This window comes from Balaenoptera ricei, chromosome 1 (genome assembly GCF_028023285.1).
Source record: "Balaenoptera ricei isolate mBalRic1 chromosome 1, mBalRic1.hap2, whole genome shotgun sequence".
Lineage (NCBI taxonomy): Eukaryota > Metazoa > Chordata > Mammalia > Artiodactyla > Balaenopteridae > Balaenoptera > Balaenoptera ricei.
In genome coordinates, this window is record NC_082639.1 from 129,759,666 (window position 1) to 129,785,662 (window position 25,997).

Genomic DNA, 25,997 nt, shown 5'->3' on the forward strand with positions numbered 1-25,997 from the left:
AATACATGTGCCTCAAATATACATGTGAGGATGTGGTTATTTGGGTGAGGGGATTGTGGGGGGTTGTCAGATACAGGAAAAGATATTAGAGTGCCCAATTATTTTAATGAAAATTTTGATGATGAAGGAGAAGCAACAGCATTACAGAAAAATTCTTATGCATTAAAGCAAGTCCTAACCTTAGAACCCACCTACATCAGTATAGCTCTGCTTTCCTCCTACAGAGACTCATTATTCTCCTTTGTACAGGTCATAGAAATTAAATGTTTTGAAGTGAGAAATGAATCACACCTTATACTTTATTTGGTAATATATAGCTTATTTTAGAACTAAAGTCTTTTCGAAAGACAGTTTTTATCCTGTATATCACACTATAAAGTGCTCAAATTTATCAGTAATGCCAGTTGGTTTGATAAAAGCGAACTATATTTTAACGCCTTAATCACTGTAGCTAGTTTGTTTTTTGAATGGAGGTAATCTAAAGTCAGTAATCTTCATTAAAAACAAAATTATTGGATTTAACAAATATTTCTAGGTAGATGGAATAAAGGTGAGATTTCAAGATAGAAACATGACTCTTTGATTCTCCTCACCTATGCTGATCATGCTTATTAAATTAGAGTTTTCAGCCCTTTAGGCTCTTTCAAAATTATAAATAAACTTTAGTTGGTGACAGTATAGTGCTGTAATTAAGGGTAAAAAATTCAGTTAAGGGATACGCTTTTTCCATCTGGGTTGTAGGAAAACTCAGTACATTTGATGTGTTGCTTGGCTTCTCCGGGATGATGCTAACATTCTCCTTCCTGCCTGTTTTGCGGGGGGTTTGTCTGTAGCTCTTGCTTCTGGTGGCTCTCTTCCAATAACGTCCCTGGATGCAACTGGGAACCTGGTATTTGCCAATGCGGGAGGAGCCCCCAACATCGTGACTGCCCCTCTGTTCCTGAACCCTCAGAACCTCTCTCTGCTCACCAGCAACCCAGTTAGCTTGGTCTCTGCCGCTGCAGCCTCTGCAGGGAACCCTGGACCTGTAGCCAGCCTCCACGCCACCTCCACCTCAGCTGAGCCCATCCAGACCTCGCTCTTCACGGCGGCCTCTGCCAGCGGGGCTGCCGCCACCACCACCGCCTCCAAGGCCCAGTGAGCTGGGCTGAGCGACGCTGCCAGCCCCCTTCTTCACTCCGAGTGCGACTGGCTGCCAGCCTGGCTGAGACCGAAACACGTGATGGGCTTCCTCTTGCCATGTTGCAAGGGCAAGGGAGAGGAGGGAGAGAAGAAAAACACATGCCGGAAAAAAAGGATGGAAACGGGACAACATTTGCCTAATTTTGTAATAAAACACTGTCTTTTCAGGATTGCTTCATGGATTGGAGAACTTTCTAACCAAAAATTTAAAAAAAAACAAAAAAAAGGCAGAAACAAAAAATCAAAAACAAACAAACAAAAAAATAAGTGAAAGGACTACTTATCATTTCCAGCAGTCATGATGACGAGTTAAGGTGGGTTACCAATTCCAATATAGGAAGGGGATTTCTTGTTTGTCTAAATTTCTTTTTTTCTTAAAAAAAAAAATCATTTTTATGGGTCTGTTGTACAGGCCATTAAGTCATAACAAGGTGTTTATAATCGTATCAATTGTGTTGGGGGTTCCTTTCTTAACTGGTACAATTTAGGCAGGCCTGTATTACTGTATCTCTATTGTTATTGTTGTTGGTGTTGTTATTGTTTTTTATATATATATATAGTTTGGACATGTTTATCTCTTGCTCCTGGATCCTATTTCAGTGAGCTCCCACACTGTGGGGCGGGAGGGTTTTAGGGTAAGGGGGACTTAACGTTCTTAACTGCGGGGAATGTTCTTGCTGGTTTCCTTATCCTTGATGACTCTTACAGAGGTGCTAGAAAATTATTTTCTTTTGCCACTTATGCAAGAGGCTTGGTGCAGAAGCTGAAGGCAGTGTGTGCAAACACTCCCACTCCACACACGCCCCCTCCCCCCCATCAGGTGGTGCCTTTGGAGCACTTTTGCGTAGGAAGGAATTCCTGCTGAACTGTAGCTCTCACTCACCCCAAATCATTGAATGACCTGAGGCCCAGATCCTGTGGTGCAACAGTGCTGCTTTCTGCTACTTTCGACAGGAATGGCTGTACATGTTGCAGGGCAGGATTTGGTCCCGAAGAGCAAAGACTACTGCACACACCTAACTTGGTGGGTCTCCTGATTTCGTATCTCCTGAAATGCTCTACTGTTGGTGTGTTTGTTTGTTTTTTCCATTTTGTGGAAGTTTTTCATCCGAACTTCCTTTAACTTACTTGGCAAGGAACAAAATGACTTACTGAAATTGGGAAACTTTTCCCTTCTTTTGTTTTCTGAAGGAACTCTACCAAACTGTTTTCCATTGGTTATAGATCACCGAAAGAGGTGTGATGAGAAGAGTCTGAGGTTAGCGACAGACTTTCACCAGATGGCTTATCAATTCCTCTCACCCTGACACTCTCCTTGGTTCTCTGACTAGAGAAGGCACTCATTAGCCGGGCATGGGATCTGTAGAACCTTTGAAGGACTTTGAGCAGGAACTTTGCACACACCTCAAGTGTCTCCTTGGTTTGTTAGTGGTGCTCCTGCTAGGTAGGTCTAAATGGCAATACACATCGCTCTGTTCATTGTAGAAGGCGATTAGCTTCCGTAATTGTTTCCAGGGTATTTCTAGACGATGTAAATGAGCCCATGAAAAGGAAGTGTTTATGGAAGTAGATGAAGAGGAACGAGGGTAACTTGGAAATTAGATTCCCCTTTTTGTCAGTGTTCTATTATTATAGTATCTGTATCCAAAAAGTTCCCAAAAGACTGGATCACTGCAGTGCAGCTCATCTGAGCTCCCTTCTTATTGGAGTGAAAGGTTCCCATCTGGTGTTTGTGGGTGCTTGCTTACATCTCCGGTGGTCCTATGACTGCACTTTTTCCCCATTTCGAGCTGGGGGCTGAGAGAGAGCTTACAGGTAGTTTTTCTTCTGCATGCTCTGCTTATATCCACAAGGGAGCTTGGATTCTGTGTATTTGTCTCTTCACAGTGTTGGGAAAGGCAGTGATACAGACACAATGTGCATTTTTGTTTGTGATCATCCAAGTGGGAGACAGGCATATTAATATTAAAAGACCAGAAATGTTTTAGTTCCCTTGTTAATTTTTCTTCTATTCCTTCTGTCTTCCCATTTTATTTCACAAAGTATTTAATTAACTACCCTTCACCTTCCTAAGATCCCTCCAAAATCAATGAACTGCAAGCAGGGAAACTAACAAATGTCCATCCACCGTTTTTGTGTGTGGTATGTTTTTTTTATGTTGTTTTTTTGACTAAGCTTGAACCAAAGTCAATTTTTAGCAAGCTGCTGTACTAATGGACTAGTTTATATCGTGCAGTTCAGACACATTGAGGAGATAGATGCTACTGACAATTTCTTTTTTCATTTGTCTTTATTAATTTTATATAAAAGTTGCTGCTTGTTTTAACCTTTTATGTTGGTAAGTTGTAATATCCTCTGGGCAGACATTAACTTGATTTTTTAAGTAGTTTATTTAGTTTGGTGTGTAAATAGAATGGCAGTGTCAGTTACTAAATTTTCTCCTCTTCATCCCACTATTTCTCTGATGTAGTTGAATTTAATCTTTTATCTATCCTGATTTGACATCTCCAGTTTTAGTCTGTGCAAATGATTTTAGGGCTGTCAGTGATACTGTAGCTGCCCGTGGTGATGAGTCCCTCCCTTGGGAGTGGTAAGTTAGGAGGAAGGACTCAGGGAGGGAAGTGCTGATACCCACCATGCTGGATCAGAGGTTGTAGCATTAATTTCCCAAAATTGCTACCAAAGGAAGCGTTGAATCCCAAGGGACTCAAGCCCAGTGGATTAAGAGGAAGAGCAAGGAAAGGCTGTGTTTGTTTGTTTTCCTATGTGGTTCAAAAATGCTCCCTCTCCCAAATAAGATTCACCAACAGACTTCAATATTAAAAAAAAAAAAGATACTAAGCTTTAAATGTCAGTACGATGGTCTTCTCTTCCCTGCCCTGTCTATATTCTCTAGTTAATTCGGGATAGGGGGATTCTGCCTTTGTGTATGTGGGGTTGTGGATCACTTTATGAAGATTAAATTTAAACCAGCGTAAAAACCTGTGTTTAAAAGAAGAAATAAATCCTTAGACAAAGGTAACTTTTAGAATTTTTCTCTTTTTTTCTCTTATTTAAAAACAAGTTGTGAAATGAAAGGTACATTTACACATGTACACATGAAACACTAAAACAGCTTGTTGATGGGTGTTTAACTTAAAACTGACGCCCCATCATCATCATCCCTAGATAGTCTACTGATCATATTGTGTCGTGACTCAACCTTTAGTCCTTTTTTACTTTATATCATCTTTTTTATCATCTCAAGAAATGCTTTTCGAATTGAATGAATCTCCTAAGCTAAGGTACTCAGACTTAACTTTTAGCCACCTTATATGGGAGAGTCTGGAAATTAAGAGGGACCATTTGACCAAAAAGAGATGTTTGGTAGCGTTTCTGCATTTCTAAGAGGAAGGGCCAGATAGGTCATCACAGTTCATTGTGTCATTCTTCTTTTTTTCCCCCTTAATGTTTATGCAAGTTTTATTTTATCCCTGAATTTGGTTAACACATATTAAGCCAAAGACTAATTCTAAATGCATTTATAGCGATACTGTATTTGCCCATGGTAATGGGCCCTCCCTAGGGAGTGGTGAATGTAATTGTTTGAATCCTGCTTATCACAAGCAGGGCAATTTGGTTGTGAACTTTATTTGTACCCTGTATAAATCTAAAGGACAGCAGAAAGACCTGGAAAAGGGCTTCTCAGAAGAACAATATTATTGTTCCTGATTTAAGAAATATGTTGAGTGCTATGTTAGTTTAAATGTTTCTGAAGTTACATAGGCAGCTTTTTAGAATTAAAAAAGTTGTTCCTATCCATTCATTACCTGATATAAAACACACTTGCTTTTATTTATTTGGTAAGAAAGATCAATACCATCCCAATTTACTCAACTTATTATTGAGGAATGGAACCAAAGGAATCCAACTTTCGTTTTGTGTAGGACCGTACTGATTTGTACTTCATGGTAGCATTATTAGAAATTAACGTTTTTTTAAAAGGGAAAATAATATTAATTAAAAGATTTTTAGTGAGATTATCTTGCCAATTTGTTCTACACAGTTCATTCATTGTTGGGGAGAAAAGCACAATTGTACCTCTTTTTTTACATTATTTTGTTCTATTATCCCTCATTTATTTGGGAAGTTGGGAAAAAACCTTGTCTATATTCAGAAGCACAGATGCTTGACACAATATTTAAATTCAGCCCAATCTTTATCATTAAATTTTCTATTTAAATTGCTGGGAAAGCTGGATACATTTGAAAATGTAGGAAATTAATGTAGATTTTTAAAGTTGTAAATCCTGATAGTAAACATTGCAGTTAGTGTATAATAAACACTTGGCTTACAAAAGAAACTCTTTGTTGTTCATAGTCTAAAGTTGTTCCCAAACCATGTCATCCTCACAAAACTTTCTTTACCAAGAAAAAAGTAAAATCGTTACACACTAGGAAGAAGAGAGAGAGAGCAGACAGGGAGCAGTCAGCAAGCCCTGAGCGTCAGGGCCGGCCGAGAGCAGGCGAGCGGTGGGCAGCACCTGGTTCAGACCTCCTGCTGGCAGTCTGCTGTGGCCTTGGACCCCTCAGGGCCCCCCCCCCAGAAATCAGTCTGCGATCTGAGAGCCCTCCGTTAAAGAGCCTCAACAATTGATTATGAGAGTTGGTCAAATACAGTCTCCTTAATCGGCATCTGAAATTGATGAATTTAAAGTTTATTCGTTCAGACCGTGTTTATTGGAGCTGAAAATGTTAAAAAGACCATCAGTACTAATGGAGAAAAAGACTAAAAACTTGAAATTTAAAATTACTCAAATGGGCAAGAACTGATGGATTCATCTGATCATAACCATTGTGAGTTCATTTTTGTATGTGTGTGTGAAAAGCATTTAGTGAAAAGCATTTAGTTTCATCACAGCCCTGGCCATCTTTTTGCATAGATGGTGCACACAGTACAAATGTGAACTTGGACAGAAATAGGATAAGTAAACTGCTTTCATCATTAAAGGCTGATACTAATCCTGTTCTGCCTCATTCTTTTCTTAATCTAAAGAGATTCAATGGGACACGCCTGAAATTTTCAGTAAGATATTTGGAAGGATTCCATCCAAAGGGCAGGGAATATGTCTTTTCTCAGAGTTGTCAGGTTTACACCCAGATTTCCATATGATTTGTGAAGTTGCTTTCTTCTGACCATCCTTATTCATGAAGCAGTTCCATGTGTGGGCTCTTCTACTCTCAGCCTTTGCTCAAAGCAGTAAACCTTAGCAGATCTTACATTGATTCTGTAATCTGGATCTCCTTTCCTCTCTTCCTTCTCTTCCTTTTCTCTTTGAATGGTGATACCTTTATCTGGGAGGGTAATGCTCGTGGGTAACAGCTAGCTTCTGGCCCCTTCATAAAATACCTCAGCATAGTTTAGCATTGTTACAGAACTGGTTTTAAACTAAAAACCAAATAAATAAGTAAAAAGAAAGAACTTTATAAATAGTGGAAATAATTCTAGCTGTAGCATTTAGTTGAACTGATGTTTATTATGATTGATAAACATGATCGATGCGGTATGTATTTGGGATCCTGTTTATAGGTTACAGTTTATAGGGTTAGGGAGGGTGGGTGGGGAGAGAAGAAGGTGATTATGTTAGAAGGAAAATGTTGCATTGCTCGTGTGTGTGTTTGCTTTTCCTTATCTCTGTCTTGCCAAAGGAAACTTGATCATCCCTGTGTTTGGGTTTGGGATTCGTTAGCCTCTCTGCGGTCTGGCCTGCAGTGCAGCGTGTGGTGGCATGCAGGTTACACGTGGCTTGTCCAGTTCAGGGTCCTCGAAGGCATTTACATCCCTTCCTGTGGCTGCCCAGCCCCCCCCCCCATACCCCGCCAGCCTCTCCTGACGATTCATTACCTCTGTACGTAGCAAGAGCTTAGGAGAAGGATGAATGTGTGAATGTCGGGGTGTGTGGTTGAGAAATAGAGGCAGAAGTAGAGAAGCACCATTTAATTTGGAGAGGAAAGGAGAAATGAATGATTGATGCATCTTAATCTAAGAAAATTAAGCAGGTTTTTTGTTTTTCGTTTTTTTTGTCGCCCTCTGTCATGTTAATGTTGTGCTAGTAGCACAACAGTTTAAAACCTCACTTCCTTTTCTCATACCAAGGCTAATTTTGTCTCGACCAAAAATGCGAACAGAAGAAAACCAGATCAAGAAGTTGAAAGCCAACCTGCTCGCCTCTTACCTGTGATACGGCGTGACCTTTAGGGATGGGTTAGTTAGTGAGATTGAGAAGAGTATTGTTCTTAGTGGGGGTGTGAATGAGAAATGATGCTGGTTTAGGAACAGTTAAGAGTCCTTTCTGGCCATACTCTGGGACAAACTTTCTTGGCTCCCTGAGTTCAGATATAGACTCTATGTCCAGAAAGGCTATTTTTTAATAAGTGATCCATCTCACAGAACCTAAGTGGGGTTCGGTTTGGATACCAAAGACACTGCATTGTTTATCCTTACGTTTTCAACACAGGCAGAGGGAATAGGAACAAAAAGCTGAAATTTGGAAAAGCTTTACCTTTGTCTCTTTCCTTTTCCTCTCCCCTCCCCATCCCCACTTTTTGAAGGAAGTCTTATTGGTCATCCTGGCTTTGGAAAAGAGATTTATTTAGTTTCACTCTGCTGGCTCTGTAAAAGATGGATAGAGTTGCTAAGTGTGGCAGTGATATTCTTGGAACTGCTGGGAAATTTAGGGGGGGTGGCAAAAGATGGGGGTAGAATTCTTTTCTTATTTCCCTTTATCTAACACTTATAAAGAGGACCAGTACAGCCTGTTTGAGTTCAGACGATATTTAGTTGTTCTGTCACTTGTGAAGGATAAGCATTTTCAAGAGCAAGATAACATGGAAATCCAAAAGGCCTTCCTTTATTCTTCCGTAGAGCTGTATTGTTCCAGAATGTTTTTACATATGGGCTCTGGGGAATTGAGTAGTTCACTGTTTTGGTGTACTATTGACGAGACACAGAAAAGAGGGGAGGGATAAGAAATGTATTGCTCTCGACAGAAAATGATCAGGTTGCAGAACTTCGTGACAGCTTTACTAATAATCTCATTGTTCTGACGTTATCTAAAAGTGGTATTAACATTGTGTGACTTTTCAAAGCGCTAGATAGGTCAGGAAGCAGGTATCAAGGCTATTGAAGATGAGAGCACTTGAAACAACAGTTGAGGGAAGACAAGGCATACATGACGGACCGCCACCGCATCCGGAAGTGACGCTCCCAGGGTGGGCAGGGCGGGGCCGGTGCCCGTTACGATCCTTCCTGCGTCCCTGAGTCAGCCCACTCCTCACAGGGCCCGCCACCCAGTGCCCCCTTCTGGTTCAAACCCAGGACACTGTCAGAAAGTTCAGACCCCAAAACTAATTTACTGTAAAAAAAAAAAATTGAGGTCTGCTGCAAAGTTCCCCCGAATTTTCTTTGTTTACTTGTTCATCATTGTTTTCATGGAGTCAGCCACAACCTCACAAAAGCAGCTTAAGGCTTCTTTCGTAACTTGGCAGTGGCATTGAGCTCTCTCACATGATATCCCAAAGTCTGCAGGCAGACCGTTGGGTACAGTGCTGTTTCCAAAGTGAGACGTCCAAACACTTCTTTAAAATTGGGATCTCCTTCGAATGAAAAAGGACAGAGCCAAGGAGAGAGAAGACTCTGTCCTCCTACCTAGTCCCGCAGCGTCTCTGAGTCTGAACAATAGAGCAGGAAAGGGAAAGCACTTTCGGAAGCTGGAACGACAGTCCTGTTAGGAAAGGCTGTAGTTGTAGGTGGGTGGGGTGCCACGTCTTTGGTTCTGATCCTACGTGGGTCTGCGGAAGGCACGTACTTTATGAGAGTAGAGTGGACTAGCCTGGTTGTGTGTAAGACTGCAAACAGCTGGGAGGGGGGAAAGGAGAGAACCAAAGACTTTGCAACTGTATTATAACATTGGCTTTTGACAGCGTAAATGGTGTGTCTCCCCTGAGTGCAGGCGGAGTGGAGACGCAGACTTCTTCCGGCTTCTTACCTCTGCTCGCGGGGCCTGTGTGCATTACTCAGTCCACAGGAGGTGTCACTCCGAGGAAATGCCCTCCCCCACGTTAGACCGTAGTTCAGTCCCCGCAGCTGTGGTGGTGGTGGCAGAGGCGAGGTGAATAAGCGTGGGGTTCTCCGCCCACCACGAGTCCAGGAGCTGTTGTATACCTCATTTCTAACTTGTGACTGAGTAACTTGCTTTAAAACTTTCTCTAAACCCTACAGAGTTGCCAAGTCTGCCCTCCCTCCTCTAAGTAATGTTGAACTCTGGCCTATAGCATCACGGGACCTGTAGCCTAGGGTGGGACCTCCCAAAGCCTCTGAATGTCGCTGCTTTAAAAGCTACTGCAAACTGAGGGCAAATTGCAATCTTCTCCTTCTTTTTGTTGCAGGGGGTCTTCCCAGGTCTCTTAACATCTGTTCCCCCGCCACCCTGCCCTTAGGGGCTGGCCAGCCGGCCACACCCCGACCCCACCCCCCATCTCTGACTGCTGGCCACACCTCCCCTCCAGTACTTGCCTTCTCCCTGGTGCGGGGAGGCCATCCCCTTCCCCTGTGAGGCCTCAGGGTTCTGCTTATTTTCAGGACTTTGGGTGGAAGGGAAGACACCAAAGGCTCCTTTAAGCTGACTGCTGCATACACATTTCACTTTTTTTCCTTTGACATGACCAAAAAAAAATCCAAATATTTAAGTTTTTATTGTTGTTAATATTATTATTATTTGACAATCTTATATCCAATGGGCTGTCTAGAAGCTGCATCCCCAGCCCTTCACCTTTTCTTTGAATGTAGTTCCCAACCTTCAATTCCCACCCCCAGTGTTGGAAAAAAAGAGCTTTGCCAGGTCTTACTACTGCTGCTATAAGCCAGGGGAGGGTGGTTTCTTTGTTTTGTTTTGTTTTGTTTTTTAAATTTCCAGCCAAAACCAAAGATTTTTTAATGATTGTATAAACTCAAAACAAACAAAAAAACCAAAGAAAAGGGAAGTCTTCAGCGTCAATCCAGTCTGTGGCGTCCTGGTGTTTAGAGCAGCGAGGCCCGGGGCAGGGAAGGGGGGTGCCCCTGACTGCACTGAAAGGGCAGGGAGTCTGTTTCCCGCGCTCCAGGGTTTGCAGAGGCGCATGCTTGGTAGCTTTGGCTCCTGCCAACCTGTGAACATGCCATGGAACGAACTGGCATTTCAGATTTTCCAAAACGGTAGGCAGAAGCCCATCACCACGACAGTCCTCCCTACAACAGCCATGGTCACTGCAGGGGCTTAGCGCAGGGACTGGGAGCCCGGGGCGTGCTGCTGGGCGCCTTGGACTCCACAGAGTGGGGGAAGTTGAAGACACTGGTGCAGGATTGGCTGCTCTGCCGGGTGCTTTAACCTCTGGGGCCGTGCCTGTGAATACTCGCCAAGGTGCCCTTCTGAGCCTTTTCTCTCTTTTCCTTTACTGGAACTGCTTGGAAGTGGCTGTCCTGTTTGTGAGAAAACACGCAGAACGATTATCAAGCTTTTTCATTTCTCCTTACTGCAGTTTGTTTCCTTTTTGCAGCACCACTGTGCAACTATGCATTGTATTTCACAACCTTTTGTGCTAGGTAGATGCCTGTGACTTTTTAACTTGGGGGGTGGTGGGTGCAAATGAAGGAACTTTTTACACGGATCTTTTTAATCTCAGTTGATTAGGGGAGGGGGGGATTTGGTTCTAGGGTCATACAAGCTCTATCCCAAAGCAAAATCCAAATGTTAATAATATTAGCCTGATGCAGATACCAAAGATAATTTCTTTCCTGCAGAACCTTAGACTCGTGTATTAAGTACGATTACCCAGCACTTGCATTAGTCTAACCTCAGTAATTCCAAAGCTTAGATGTATATTTTGGTATATTTCTGGGATATTAAAAAAAAAATGTCGTTTAACTTCTTGTTTGTTTCAGTGTAATGCTCTTAAAGTCATAGCATGAAGATAACTGAACTGTCCTATTCTTAGTAGTTTGAAATAGTATTTTTGTATGTTTTGGGTGTGTCTATGTATGTAGTAACATAACAGTTTTCACTGCCTAGGTGTTCATAATAAAAAAGAAAACAAAAAAGTTCTGAGTGTACATAATATTCAGTAATAAACTTCCACCGGGGTCAATTTGGATTGAATATTCGCTGATTATCGGTCCCAACTGGGATTTTGTTTTGTTTTAAAGAGACAGTGGTTTTGTTTTGTTTTTTCTAAAGCTGTTTTCTTTCTCTCTGTCTTTAAATATCTTAACTCCCCCCACCTTTTTCTTTTCTTCCTTTTTTTTTTTTTTTTTTTAAAAATATTGATTCAGGGGTGTTTTTCCACTGTTGTCAAGGGAGGGACACAAGGGGAAACTGACCCCTTGGCCTCCCAAAACTTTTTGTTTTATGTACTTAACTTTAAAATGTGAGTTTGAGTTCTCTTTTGTGGAAACTTAAGATGTGGTGTAGATGATTCTTTCCAAAATTGTCCAGCAGCTTTAATGAGGCAGTGACAATTCCTAAGTAGTTTATTGGGAGTCCTTTTGCATTTCTCCTTAGATAACTCTGCAATCTGGGTGGCTATTGTATAGCCTCACTGTCCCAGACGCCTGGTTAGCCATTTCCCCTCAGATAGGAATATGCTACAAGAATCAACCCATAACTTGGGAGTCTGGGGCCTCGTTATCTGGGCCCCCGGGAGACACGTTTTCTTGGTTTTGAAAACCCGAAACACAAGCAATTTACATTTGGGGGAATTAGCTGATACCTCCTGAGGCCTGAGGAGGCGGTGGGGAATATGAGCGGTGCTGTCTCTTTAAAAGTGCCCTTTATATGATTCCCCCTCCTGGGGCTGCCTGCAGGGGGCTGTAGGCTTGGGAGAGGTTGTGTAGGTGACAGTGGATCAGAATGAAATGGTAGATTTTGTGTAGATGCATTTGTCTGCTGTAATTTTTTATATATATTAAAACTTACTGTAACTGTACAGTTCATTTCTGTTGTAAAACATCATTAAACCATTTTCCAAGTGTTTTCACATTGTTTGAGTTTCTCTGAAGTTGTTGCGTTGGTATTCTGGATGCTTCACACATTCCCATACAGACCTCTCAACTAAGCCTTCCAACTTACTTTTTCCAGCAGGTGCTCTCAGGTATCCCAGGATCACTGTGAGCGCACCGGTTCCGCCGCCACCCGTACCCTGGCTTCGGCACGCTTCCCCCTGTGCTCCGTGGGGCGCTGGGGCCACCACATTGCTCTCTCCCCAGGCCCTAGTGGCTTCCTGGGACCCCGAGCCTGGGAGCAGTGGTCTCCTTCAGACGCCGAGGGCTTTGTGTGATCGATTGATTCATCTGTGAGAGAACTCTTCAAAGGTCCCCTCTCACTGCGGAACTGGCATTGAAATTGACTTTTCCAAATTTATCGTTTAAACCACCGTGCCCCTCTAGCATTTCCTGCCAGGTCCCTAACAGTCATTCTCTGGGGTCCTCTGAAGGAAGCTACCCCTGAACTTGGCCCTCTGGTTCTCCTGTCTGAGGGCACACAACTTAGCTCCCTCTATCCAGCTTCTTGTAGCCAACATTTAGTGTCTTAATGCAATTAGTTGACTGCATAAAAAGGAAAATTTGAATCTTAAAATGAATTTCCCACAGAGAGAAAACTTCAGCTTGTTGAAGAGCTTTGGGAGGCATCCTGTTTAACTAGTGTATGTGAACTGAGTCTGTGCGTCCCCCTTGAATTAGGAGACAGACTGAAAGAGAAAGCTTGCACTATGGTCTCAAGGTATGGCTGCTGTCTTGAAAGGGGCTCAAAATGGGAAGACAAATGCTGGGTCCTTTTCTCCTCTGCTCCTACGTCAAAGAACGCCTCGCTCTTTTCCTTTCCACCCTGTCTTGTATTTATAACTTGCTTTTCAGTTTGTAAAGTTACTCTTAAAACAATTTCAAGTTTTAACAGGAATTGGCTGTTTGGTAGAGACAACAGCGGGCTCACAAGCATGAGGACTTCAGAAGGCAAAACCCATTTGTCATGGGCTAAGGCATGAGGATAAAAGCACTGATTCCATTCTGTTACCCTGTAGTCCTTTGTAAAAAGGTTGTTACATTCTAACCCACTCCAGTGGTATCTACCAAGAGGAACTACCCATGAGAGAGTGTGACTTCTCCAACTGCAGCCTCTTCTCTCTCCGAAGACTAGGGCCACTCTCAGCTTGATTGGGACTTCACTGTGCCGGTGAGCCCTCTCCCACCGGCCTTCTCTGTGCAGTTGTCTTGCACAGAGTCCAGTAAGTCCTCTGCCCCACCCACCCCGGGCAAGCTCCCAGACCCATAGCTTACAGCCAGCTTTCCTCCTACCTCTTGAGTCAAAATCTTGATAGAATTGGGTCAAATTCTTATCTTCAGGCCAGCCATATGGGTCACACAGCCTGGGTGAAACTCAGCTGACCTTAAAACTAGGTATGAGGTTGAGGCTTAACGTTGACTAATAGAGGAAGCCAACTTCATGTTTTATAAAATGCCCAGTTGAGTAGAAGAGAAAGCAGCAGCAGCCAAAATGAGGCTCTCACTTGTCATGATGAACTTCAGTCAGTGGAAAGGCAGCTAAAACAACGTAGTGTGATTTTCCCATTCCTTTGCCCCATGACCAGGTTACATAATTAGGGCTGATTGATAGTTTTCAGCCATTCTCTCCCTCCTCAGAGTCTGTTCCTTCCACGAAACCTTCCACAGCTTCTCCCATACCTTGCCGAGCTCTGTCTGCACCCCTTCATTGGCAGCTACTCACCCCTGCCTCACTCTGCTTCCACCTGCCTGTCCTGTGTGCATCACGACAGTACACCGTGATGCCGAGTTCTTTACACGGTGTGGATGAAATACAATGACAAAAAGTCCCTAACTCTGTGATGATACTTCTCTAGCTTCCCTGGTAGCTTGCCAAGCGCTGGGCACAGAATAGGAAGGTGCTAGGTCAATACTTGGTGAATGGAACTGAATTCCCCTCTGAGGCCAGGAAATGAATCGAATGCCTTCTCTCCTGGCAGAGATGCACATCACTCCTGTTGGAATCCCAAATGCTCAGGGGCTTTTAATAGCCATGGCCTTCGATTTCAAAGTCTTTTCTGATTTCAAAGTCTTTACCCAATATTAATAGGTGGCTTGATGAGTTAGGGCCTTATAAAACAGCCACTGCAGTTAGAGGAAATACTGCTGGGGACAGGGTCACTTTTTGTGGGAGAACCTGACCTAAAAGACCTCTGTTGTCCCCTCTCCTTCCCCAAACCCTACGGACTGAGGTTTCTGTTTTTGTTTTCTTGGCCACGTTCGTGTCTTGCAGCTTGCGGGGTCTTTCTTACTTCCCTGACCAGGGATTGAACCCAGGCCCCCTGCAGGGAAAGCGCAGAGCCCTAACCACTAGACCGCCAGGGAATTCCCCAGACTGAGGTTTTTTTTTTTGTTTGTTTGTTTGTTTGTTTTTGTTTTTTGTGCTGTGGCATCAGCAGCTGTTCGTAACACCCAGACACCCTCTGACAACGATGCTCCCTCGTCCTGATGCCCTAATGCTCAGGTGGTCTCTCTCCTGCTCTTTCCTACACGCTACAAGCTGGCTCAATGCTGTGAGCCCCGCACCCGGGGAGCTCCCCATCACCTTCTCCTGGTTCCTGCATAAGGACTCCTGGCGTATCCAGACACCATGTTGCCCCAAGCCCAGCCCCCGTTTGGGCCACTGTATGCACCCGGCTCTCCTGCATTTTCCAAGGAGCCATCCTGTTCTCTCCTAGCAGCAGGCTGATCTCCTGATGACTAAATGACCATTACAGGCTTGACTGCCGAAATAAAGCTTACGGTAAAGCAGCATTTTCACTGAAGCATTTATTATGCAAAAAAGTAAGGCTCTAGCAAACCAGTATAAATTAAGACCGAGCAGAGCAAAGAGGGTTTTCCATCCATAGCCGCGTGCCCTTTTATCACACAGCCCTGTTCCAGTTAAGTCAGCTGAGGCTTTTCCCACCGTGCCATTGTCCTTTGGGATCTTTCTAGGTCTGAGTGGTGCGGAGTCTTCTTTTGAGGCCTTTCCCAATACGGGTGTGTCTTTCACTCAGTGTGAGGTGCCCAAGTGCCTGCAAGGAAGGTGGTCTCGCTGCCCCCTCACCTCGTTCACAGTCAGCGATGACACTGCTGTGTTTTTTCACACCGGACTCTTCACAGCTCGCTTCCCTGTGAGAGTGTGGGCTCCGGGAGGGCGAGGCTGGGCTTCTTCAGTTCCTGGTCCCCACAGGGCCTGGCACTCAAGTTCTATCACGGGGAACGTATGCTTGATTGCAGGAGGGCCCCTTCCTGCGCCCCCAGGCCTCTGGCTCCCCTTCTCCCGTCCCTGATCCACCACTGCTTCCCTTCTTCAGCCACCACCAGCTGCCACCTACCCACCCCCCCTTCCCCTGTGCCCTCACCCTTCACAGGGAGGCAGCACAGCCTCCCTGGCCCATCACCAGTTACCGTGGAATGACGGGCTACGCTGACAACAGAAGCCAAGTTTACAGCAGGAGCGAAGCCACTCAAGTACTGACAGGACAATACAGGCCATCAGGACACGCGCTAACATCTGTGGTTTCTCTGGGAACTTTACAGAACACGGCCTGAACTCCTCGGCTGTGTTTGAGAAGGAGGGTGCCCGTCTCCCAGGTAAGAGCCCAGAGCCCCTGGGAGCGGGGCCTGCCCACAGCCTCCAGCAACCAGAAAACCCCGGACCATGCTGCACCCCCAGCAGGCTCCTCAAGGACAGGGCCCAGGGGACGCGCTCCCTCCCGGCGTCCAGGGAAGAAATTGTGTGTGACAGTTTGGAATTGGATATGACTGCACGTTACAACTTGAAGCATCCCGGTCATAAAGAAGAATACTTGGGTGGTGGAGAAATATGAGTGAACTGGGTTGTAAATACTTTATCCTGTGTCTTTAACCATCTGGGCATCTGCAGGTCTGGCCTGTGAGTGGTGAAATTCCAGGTGCTGTTAGCGAGGGGGCAGGTCCTGCATGCGGAGGGCAGCATAGGTGTCCTTGGTGGCCGTGCTGAGCCCCTGGGGAAAGCAAATCAGAAAAGAAGAGGGGGTCAGGAGCCCTGTGTGGGCATGAGCCTACCTGGAGGCCAACAGGTGTCTGCTGCAGCCTGGCCTGTGATCTCCCGCCCAGCTCAGAGGCCCAGGAACTGTCCCCTCATGCCACAGGTGGGGCCTTGGCCCATGCAGCTGCAGCAGAGATGGTCCTGTGTCCCACTGGGAATGGCCTTGGTGCAATTCCTTCCCAGCTAAATTCTCACCTTCTCCCGGCTTCCCAAGTACTGTGCCCTAAAAAGTTGCCTGTCAGACCACAGAGGAAGGAGAGTCACCCAGCTGGAACACTGAGCTGGAAATCAGCGGGGAGACCCCAGACCTGCTCCAGACAACCTACCGTCCCTGATACCGGGGCCTCCAGGAAGCCGGGACTTGTCACGGGGGAGAGAGTGCCTCCTTCCCAGGCCATGCTACTACAGTTATGTTCTTTGCCAGGGAACAGGCAGGCTGGTCCCAATCTCACTGGAACGTCTCCCTCTCTGGTCCAGGAGACAGATCAACAGCAGTCACACGCAGTAAAATTTGGGGGCCCTTTTGACATCACTCTGAACTCAGGGAAGCCAGGTAGCCTGAAACTTTGGAGTCAATCAAGCAAGCTGTGAACAGCCCCAGTGAGGCAGAAAGAACCAAGTAAGAACCCACTGGGGATTGTATTTTAGAGAAGTAGGTTGGCTGTGCTTAGTTTGCATAATTATTCACCCTGATTTGCAAAAACTAGGCACCTGACTACAATAACATTTTCTTTTTAAAGTTACTGTTCTTAATTTGTCTACTTCAATCTTCTCACCCATCTTCCCATCCTATTAGGTGTGAGGATATGAGGCAGAGCAAGGTTTCTGCAAGGGCCCAGAGCAGCGGCGAAAGAGGCAGGAAGTGGCTTGTGTGGTGTCCTTTGCCTGCATCTGCCCTTTGCTCAAGACCACACAGCCTCTTGGCAGCTGCCGCTTGTCTGCTGTGCCCAGTTCCCCCCGGGGCTCCCACGGCCTCCTGACTAGAACCAAGTCATGTGCTTGAATGGCTGAATTCCAGCCCTGCCCCAGGGGCTGACTAGCAGAAGAGTCGCCACAGACCCGAATGGGTGCCCTGGGCTTGCCCAGCCCAGCTGCTGACAAGAGCTGGCACTGCCAACAAGCAAAACAAGGGAGCCTGACCTTGGCTCTGGTTAGATGGTGCCACCCTGGGAAGAAGGGCCAGCAGCACTCACCTGGTAAAGGCCATCATGTCCCTTGCCTCTTCGCCGCTGGTTCTGTGGGAGCGAGACAAGAAAAGGCTAGAAAGTCAGAGAGTCAGCAGCAGGCTTCCTGCTCAAGAGTCCTACTCAAAGGGCCCCCAGAGAGTCAGAGGTGACTGTCTCCCAGTCAGCACCCCTGCCCCGGGAGAGTAGGGTCCTCAGGTCACTGGTCAGACCTCGGCCTCCGCAGAGTAAGCTGAGGCCTGGCTTTGATGGGGCCCAGGTTTGCTGTGCCTGACTCAGACCCTCACAGGCATCAGGTTCTTGGATCTGGGCCGCACTGGAGCTGGCCACGCTGCCACTGCTTGGAATAAACAGGGCTCCCTGCAGCTCTCAAAATTCTTGGCTAACTAGGAAAAACAGTATGGAGGTTCCTCAAAAAACTAAAAACAGGGTTACCGTATGATCCTGCAATCCCACTCCTGGGCATATATCTGGAGAAAACTATAATTCAAAAAGATACATGCACCCCGATGTTCACTGCAGCACTATTTACAATAGCCAAGACATGGAAACAAGCCAGGCAAAGAAAGACAAATACCATATGATATTACTTATATATGGAATCTAAAAAAAACTATACAAATCAACTTATTTACAAAACAGAAACAGACTCACAGACGTGGAGAACAACAGGCTTGTGGTTGCCAAGGGGGAGGGGGTGGGGGAGGAAAGGACTGGGAGTTTGGGATTAGCAGATGTAAACTATTATATGTAGGATGGATAAACAGCAAGGCCCTACTGCATAGCACAGGGAACTGTATTCAATCTCCTGTGATAAACCATAATGGAAAAGAAGATGAAAAAGAGTATAGACATATATGTATAAATGAATCACTCTGCTATAGAGTAAAAAATTAACACACTGTAAATCAGCTATACTTCAATAAAACAAATCTTTAAGAAAATTCTTGGCTAATCATCAATGCTCACTGGGAAAGGCAACCAGGTCATGGGTACAAGCTTGGGCTGTAGAGTCCATTCAAATTCTGGCTCCCTGATCACCAGCTACGTGACCTTGGGTAAGTTATTGGACCTCCTGTGCCTGGTGGGTACACATTTCCCATTGGGTTATTGTGAGAATTAAATGAGACTATCTAGCTGGTAAAGCACTGGCCAGGCCAGCTTTGTGGGCATGCCACCTATGCAGTCACCCGGAGATCAAACTTAGAAGGATTCAATGCTCTGCTCTTACTTTTGGAAATTCTGAATCATTTGTGAACAAGGGGCCCCACCATCCTAAGTGCTGAACATACACTGGCACACATTATTGACTTGATAATTATTATTAACGTTGATAGACTTGGCCTGTTTTTGCAAAGCATGGACCGTCTTAGTATTTAACTTGGTTTTTAATCCTAAAAGGGTATCAGCACTTTCTGAGTACCTAATATACTATCAAATGGATGACAGCTGGATTAACCTTTGCCTCTGGCAGCCACCACGTGGGCTTTTGCAGGTGACGGGAGGAAGGGATGGGACTCTTTGGAGCATGCCCCATACCACCCAATCCTGGGGAGTGAAGAAAGAGCAACGCTCACCTCGCCCTTCATCCCGAGCTCACTGTAGGCCTCCGCCAACTTGTCTTTTCGCAGCTCCTGGAGAAGAAGAGGGCGTGAGACCCTGGTCTTACCAACTGATGTAGAAAACAGTGGGCTCCCCTACAAAAGGAAACCTCTGGATTCCCCAGTTGGTGGGGGGGGGGGGTTCCACATTCAAGGCTCCAGAGATTCAAACATTTCTGCCAATAACCAGCTCCAACCCCACCCTCCTCCTCCTCAGCCCTCTGGAATCTTCTCTGAGCTGCCAGCCCTTTGCACTGAGCTCAGAAGCTCAGGTGAGGTTCAAACAGATAAGATGTGGAGTCCTAGCCAAAGGACACGCGTGCTGGACAATGCAAGGGCTCACCCCAGAGCTCCCGCAAGCATGCATCTGAGCAAGTTGTCTCTTCACACAGCCAGCACCGTGGGCTGTGCGTGAGCCAACTGCAGGAGGGAGGAAGAGTAACCCTCTTTGCAGTAGCTCACCCTCTGCAAGGGTCCCCTGTGTGGCAGACCCAGAGCAACACCCAGGATGGTGAAGTTTTCAACAAGAGGCCACACTCAGGACACTCCTCCGGCCCCTAGGAACAGCAGCCCTCAGAGGGGCTTGCCCAGCTTGACCTCGCTGTCCCCCCAGGTCCCCACCAGGCTGATCCGGGAACTCCCGCAGCAGGCTTAGGGGCCGAAGGAAGGAAGGCAAGCCAAGGGGCCTTCCTACGAGCAGCCACGGCACGCAGCAAGCAGGTGAGGCACCATTTGGCCAGGGCAGCGAAGGTCAAGTCAGGCAAAGGCCACGGAGTAGGGAGCAAAGCCTTCATCCGAAGCCCTCCTCCAGCCCTACCCTCCAACTTTCCAATGAAAACTGTGCCACGTCCTCTACTCACATTGTACACGACTTCATGGGGGTTCTTCTTCCTCTGCCGGGAGAGACGAGGGGAAGAAGTTAGAGATGGAGAAACAGGGATCCAGGCCAGGAGAGTTTCAGCGCCCTCCCCAGGCCCCTTCCCCACACCCTCTGTGGGCTCTGCCATCCGCCTGTGCCCTCCCCGTGCTCCTGCAGCTGTGCTCCGCCACTCACAGGCCCTCACGGCGATTACCACGCCTCAGATTCCCTCATGCACACGGACACACTCTCTCACACCCAGGCTGAGCTCTGCTCTTAAGAAGACCCCACTCGGGCCTCCTCCAGCCGCTCCCCTCCCCACAGGGTGTGGAGTCTACAGCCGAAAAGGACAGAGTTGCTGGGAGCCCGGCATAAGGGCCTGGTTGCCGCATTAATGTGTGTGAGGCCCCTTGTGATGCAGGAGGGAGCCAAGGGCGAAGGAGGAGAGGGGCAGCGGCAAACGGGACCCCCATCTGTCTGCACGGCCAGGCCTCTCGCACGTCAGGGTCCAGCGTAGTGGCAGAGTGTGCTGGCATTGAGGACCCCTCTCCTCACTGCCCAGCTGAGCCCTCACACACACTCACACACACACTCACACACACACACGCAGAAACAGCAAGGCCCTACCGGTTTCCCCCCCATCTCAGGGTCCAGGCCCCCTCTCCTATCCAAGACGTCATACTCCTCTCTTCGTCCCAGATTAAGCTCCTGAAACAGAGAGAAAAGCGTCAGAGACCGGAAAGAGAAGCTCAGGAGGATGGGGCCAGTAGGACTGGGAGTTCCTTCTGGGTGGGGGCTCACAAAGGAGCACGGACTGGGAGCTCCATCGGCTACCGTCATCTCGGAGAACATCTCAAAGAACTTATTACCATGGCGGCGGGGGTGGATCATCGATTCAAAGTCCCATTGCACGGAGAGCGTGAAGTCGCTTCTCCACCAAAGGGAAGATTCTATACTCTCCTCCTCCACCCCACCCCTCCAGCCTGTGAAACCGCCGCCAGGCGGGGGCCCGCTAGGAGCAGACACTACACGAAGCAGGCGCCTGCCGTGCATCACACCGCTAGCGCGCCGCGTCCTCAGAGTACCCCCCCGAGGCAGGCAGGCACCATGACTACCCCCGTTTCCGGGGTGAGGAAACTGAGCCCCAGGGAGGTTAAAACAACTTGCAGGGCTGACAGCCGCGGACGAGACCTGCAACCGAGCCCCGGCCGCTGTTTTCCCCACGTCCCAGCAGAGGACCGCACTTTCTCCAGACCGGGCTCTACGGGAGAGGCGGACTTACATTATAGACCTGGTTCTGGCCCTGCTGGTAGGCGGGGACGTCGGCACTCCTGCTGAACTGGACGGAGAAGAGGAGAGAAAGCGCGTTACTCTCTGCGCAGGCAGCCTCGCTCCGCTCCGCGACGGCCAACGGCGCGCGCCCTGCCTGCGGGGGGGCTGGGCCCTTGCGGGAGCCGGTGGCGCTGCAGCTTCTTTTCTGAGCTCAACTGTCCTTACACCTCCCAGAGGTCAAGAGCAGCCACCGCAGGGGCCCGCGGCACTGGCCGCAGCTTCCGGTCCCTGGCCCGCGCCCTCGCGCGTGCGCAGAAGCGCCGGGCTCGCGGGCCGCGCCCCCTGGGTTCCGGGAGGTTCTCCAGGCCCCTTCCTCCCAGGGGCTCGGAGCACACCTCGAGGAGGATGGTAGCTGCGCAAGGTCCCACCTCCTATCTTGACCTCTGCAGCAGGGTGCTTTCCGTGTGGCACTGTGTCCTGAGGACCTGCCCCGGGCGCATGGCCTCGATCTGTTTTCAGTTCATGCCCCTCAGCTGAAACTGCACGGTTTCGCAGATTCAGAGCATTGGGAACCACCTGAGAGATCATTTAGGGCAGCGTTGCTCAAACTTAAGAAAATCTATAAGACACTGTTTCTTATAATAAAATCTTTTGCCAAAGTCCAAAATCCAAAAGAGAAATGGGTTGAGGCACGGAGGTCATAACGACTGAGGCCTCCTATCCGGAAGTCCTTCCACCCTCTGCCCAGCCATGGTCACCCCCAGTCCCAGCCCCTCCAAGAAATGCAGGGTCTGCAGGGCATTAGGTGAAAACCCACGCTCTGGGCCAACCCTCCCTCGTACTGATAAGCAAACAGGTTTGAAGAGAAAAGGCTGGCCGAGCCTGGGTCAGAAGTTGGACAGCAGAATCTGGAAAGAGACCCCCACCCCACTGCTCTTCACTGCCTGAAGCATAACCCCCTTTCCTGCCAGCAGAAACCCTGCCCTGGGACGCTTTGATGTTCACACATCTGTATGTCTCCTCACTAAGGGGCCAGCACTAGGCTCACTGTCCCACTCAGCCAGACATCCCCCCCTTCCCCACCCCCCCGCAGTGGGCACACTTGTCTGGTCCCTGCTTTGCCCATGTACACCAAGACTCAGGTACCACCCACGCTTGAGACTTTCCAACACCAAGGCCCTCTGCACATCCACCGAGCTGGGGAGCCCATGCCCTCCCCCCAGAGCCCAGTGGTACCCACCTTCGCTCTCAGGAACAGGGCAGTGACAATGACACCGTAGATGAAGAGGATCCCATCCAACAGGTAGCATAGTTTAGGATCGAGCAGGCCGAAGCTCTGTGCCGCTGTATCGAGAGATGAGATTGGTCAGCCAGGCTCAGGTGACGGAACACGCCCTCACAACCCCCGGTAGAGGGGGGGGAGCGTCCCCTGAAGGGTCAAGGAAATCACAACAGGGTGCTGGGTCCATTCTCCATACCCCACCTGCACAACCTCTCTCCCCACCTTGGACCAGCCCCTGGGAAAACCTAACCTGCCCCAACAGTGGACATGGCACCCGGTAGGGCCACAAAGCCTGGAAGGCAGGAAGGTGAATGGAAGGTGAAATTGTCCACTGTGCACAGGGCGGCTGCCTCACGGCACGGGAGCCCAGCTGGGTGTGAGCCCCATCTGAACCACGCATTCCGGAAGCCACCCCAAATTACCAAGGGGCCCCTAATCCCTACTGCCATAACAACCTCGGTCAAACTGTCCTATGCAAACTGGAGTACAATGGAGTTGGGGAAAGAGATACAGTAAATATTCTGGTTAAATAAAAGTTAGCATTTCTACTTGAAAGCTCACTGCACTATGAGTGAGGAGACACGGATTTTACTCTAGACTGTTCTTCCTACCAGGTATGTGTGCACAACTCAGGTGTGAAACGGGGCGTAGTAGGCGTCTCACTCCACCCCTGCCTGGTATCAGAGAAGCAGCGGTCCCGCGGCCACAGTCTCTCCCGGGCCCGGGGCGCCCTCCCATGGCCGCCTGCAGGACTACGTCGTGGCTACAGGAATGGATAACGTGCACTGGAACAAGGTCACATCCTTACTAGTTTTGTGACTTGGGGCAGGTTATTTACCCTATTTCAGCTGCCTCTTCTGTTGACCAGGGTGAAAACTGTAACATTTCTTTAGTGTTTACTCGGTGCCGGACACCGCTTTGATGTAATAACTTGTCAGATTCTCCCAACAGCACCACACAGACACGGAGGCACAGAGAAGCTCAGGTTTTGCCAGGAGCACGTACTCAGCAAATGAGAAGCAGCCCAGGACAGCCCAGGCAGCATGTCTCCCCTCCTTTCCCCCACCGGCTTCTGCCACAAGCCCTGGGAGCAGGTGATTCAAGGCTGCTCCAGAGTCCCCACCTCCACCTTGTGACTCCCTCTGTCCTCAAACCTTTGACTCCTTCCCTAACTCAGGGGCCCTCCTGGTGCCAGGCAGCTGATCTCTTTGTAAACTTCCCATAGCCCCTTCTCAGAAACCATCCACGAGCCAGTCTTTCTGAGCAAAATCCAGCCCTGACTTAGCAGCCCAGGTCCAGGCCCCAGCACACCTTCTCCCCACAGTGCCCCTCCTGCTCTACCCGCCTGCCTTTGCTGGGGCTGGTTCCTCTTCCCTGCCTACCATTGCTAGCACCACCCGCTCCACTCAGCTGCTGGAATGGGACTCAGGTTCCGCCATCACAGCCCCTAGTGAGAATTCAGTGTGCTGATGGATTGCAGGGGCCTGCATCCCACAGAGCCCTCTACAGACATAGTGTGTTGGGTTATGAAATTCCCCTCCATCTAGGCTGGAGTAAGTGCTGGAGAACAATGGCTGCATCTTCTTCATGTTTGCCTCTTCCTTCACCCCCAGCATCAGAGCACAGAGCACAGGGTAGACATTCATTAGATATATGGAATTTTCAGGGAAGATGCCAGGCCCCCTACACGAGGTTGGCCTGCCTTCTGGCCCTGAGGCAGTGCCGGAAGCCCCTGCTGACCAAAGGTGGGTGTCTGAAGTCCTCGAGGAGACAAGCCAGCCCCCAGCAAAGGCCACCAAAGCTGGGGTGAATTTTTTTCCTTTTAGGACTGGAGAGGAGGTGACAGAGGCAATTTATGGGGGTGGTTGAGATTCAGAAAAAGGGTTGGGGGAGACAATCGCTCAGTTGCCCGTCACATGAAATGAGAACAGAAAAATTACCGGACAGTAAATTTATAACAAATAAGAAGAAATATTTCTTGGTGTTGTGCAGAGCCAGTGCAGTGGGGGAGGGGATTGGGCACCTTCCCAGAGATAAGTAATAGAAAAAGGTTTTCTTTCTTTCTTCCTTTTTAAAGAGCAGCATGATTTTATGACCAAAGACAAGTGTGCTGTGTGTGGTTTGGTCGAGGAAAGGGTATTAATAGCCACACGCTTCCCAGGGTAGGAAGCTTCCCTCTGCCTAGTCCAGCTGTGCCCGTGCAGGGAGGAATGGGACTGAGGAAGGCAGTGATCATCCAGAAAGCTCCCTGAAGGGGCCCAGAACCTAATTCAATTACGTGACTAATTAAATGTTTATTGGCCCTTTGCTTGATGTCAGGGGATATTGAAATAGAAAGAGCCCTGGATTGGGTATCAGATGTGTTCTAGCCCTTCCCCTGCCACTAAGTAGCTGTGTGGTCTTGGGCAAGTCCCCTTACCTCTCTGGGCCTCAGTTTCACCATCTGTAAAATGGTGGATAATCATGTCTATCTTAAGGGTGTGGTGAGAATCAAATGAGAGAATGTATTGGTAGGTGTTTTTGTAAATTTCCTCCATAAGGCTAATGATGTCTAGCATTTGGGTAGGGTCTTCTGAGTCCCTGCTCTCATGGAGCTTATGGTTTAGCTCATGAGGCCACACCCAGGGTGGAGGGGCTTCCCTTGAACAGCAGACAGCTTTCCAAGATGACAACTCAAAGGCAGGAGCCACAGACACTCCCGGTTCCAGCTTCTTCCCAGCCCCCCACCATCCCCAAGGCAGAGACCTGTTCGCCTACTTCTGTGAGCCATTTGTCATGCTGTTTCTATCCCCACCACATTCGGTCCCAAAGAGAGGTATTTAAAGGGGTTATATGGTGGCTGTTTTCCTAGACAAGTGGAGAAGCTGTTTTATTTCACACTTCCCATCCTCTGTCCCAAGTCCACAGCACCCCAGAGAACCCCAGCATTTGAACAAGTACCCAGATACTGATTGAGCGTTCTTGCTCTCAGTCCTGGCTGCATATTAGAATTAGCCCACTCCCTTATGCCCCCAGGTTCTCATTTAATTGGTCTGCGGTAGGGCCTGGGCATGAGCACGGGCCAGTGCACAGCAGGGTTGAGATTCAGAGCTGCAGCATCACTCGGGTGCAGCCTTCCATAGTGATACAGCCATACCCTATAACAAGTATAAATTCCACGCTAAACTGAGACAAAGAACAAAATTAAAGACTCAGTCTTTCACATGCACTGTAATTTTTGTGTACTTCTGAACTGTGTATTATTGAACTTCTCTAAGTCTTGGTTTCCTCATCTGTAAAATGGGGATAGTAATATTACCTGTCTCATTAGGTGATGGTGAGGCTTAATTAAGATAATTATCACGGGGTGCAGGACCTGGCATGTAATAAGTGCTCCATACATCAGCCGTTGTTATCACCATGATTTTTTTTCCAAATCACCACCAATACATTTATTTGAGGAAGAAAGGGTCAAATCATACCAAGAACTTTTAAACTAGGTAGGACTAGGGAC

At 47.8% G+C, this 25,997-nt stretch overlaps 2 protein-coding genes across 4 annotated transcripts in view; one reads left to right on the forward strand and one right to left on the reverse strand.

Annotated features, from left to right (window-relative positions):
* POU2F1 (POU class 2 homeobox 1) overlaps window positions 1-6,744 on the forward strand; it is a 178,598-nt gene extending 171,854 nt beyond the window's left edge. For all 3 annotated transcript variants that reach the window (XM_059935530.1, XM_059935547.1, XM_059935539.1), the window contains one exon: window positions 834-6,744. In XM_059935530.1, coding sequence (XP_059791513.1) covers window positions 834-1,141 — 308 coding nt within the window. In that variant the 3' untranslated portion in view covers window positions 1,142-6,744. The remainder of the gene's footprint in view (window positions 1-833) is intronic.
* An 8,301-nt stretch (window positions 6,745-15,045) lies between these two features.
* The window catches only part of CD247 (CD247 molecule), a 77,397-nt gene continuing 66,445 nt past the window's right edge, over window positions 15,046-25,997 (reverse strand). The window contains exons 2-8 of the mRNA XM_059935572.1: window positions 22,463-22,566; window positions 21,233-21,289; window positions 20,578-20,658; window positions 19,952-19,984; window positions 19,068-19,124; window positions 17,500-17,541; window positions 15,046-16,262 (exon numbers count right to left, since the gene is read on the reverse strand). Of these exons, the coding sequence (XP_059791555.1) occupies window positions 16,197-16,262; window positions 17,500-17,541; window positions 19,068-19,124; window positions 19,952-19,984; window positions 20,578-20,658; window positions 21,233-21,289; window positions 22,463-22,566 (440 nt within the window). The 3' untranslated portion in view covers window positions 15,046-16,196. The remainder of the gene's footprint in view (window positions 16,263-17,499; window positions 17,542-19,067; window positions 19,125-19,951; window positions 19,985-20,577; window positions 20,659-21,232; window positions 21,290-22,462; window positions 22,567-25,997) is intronic.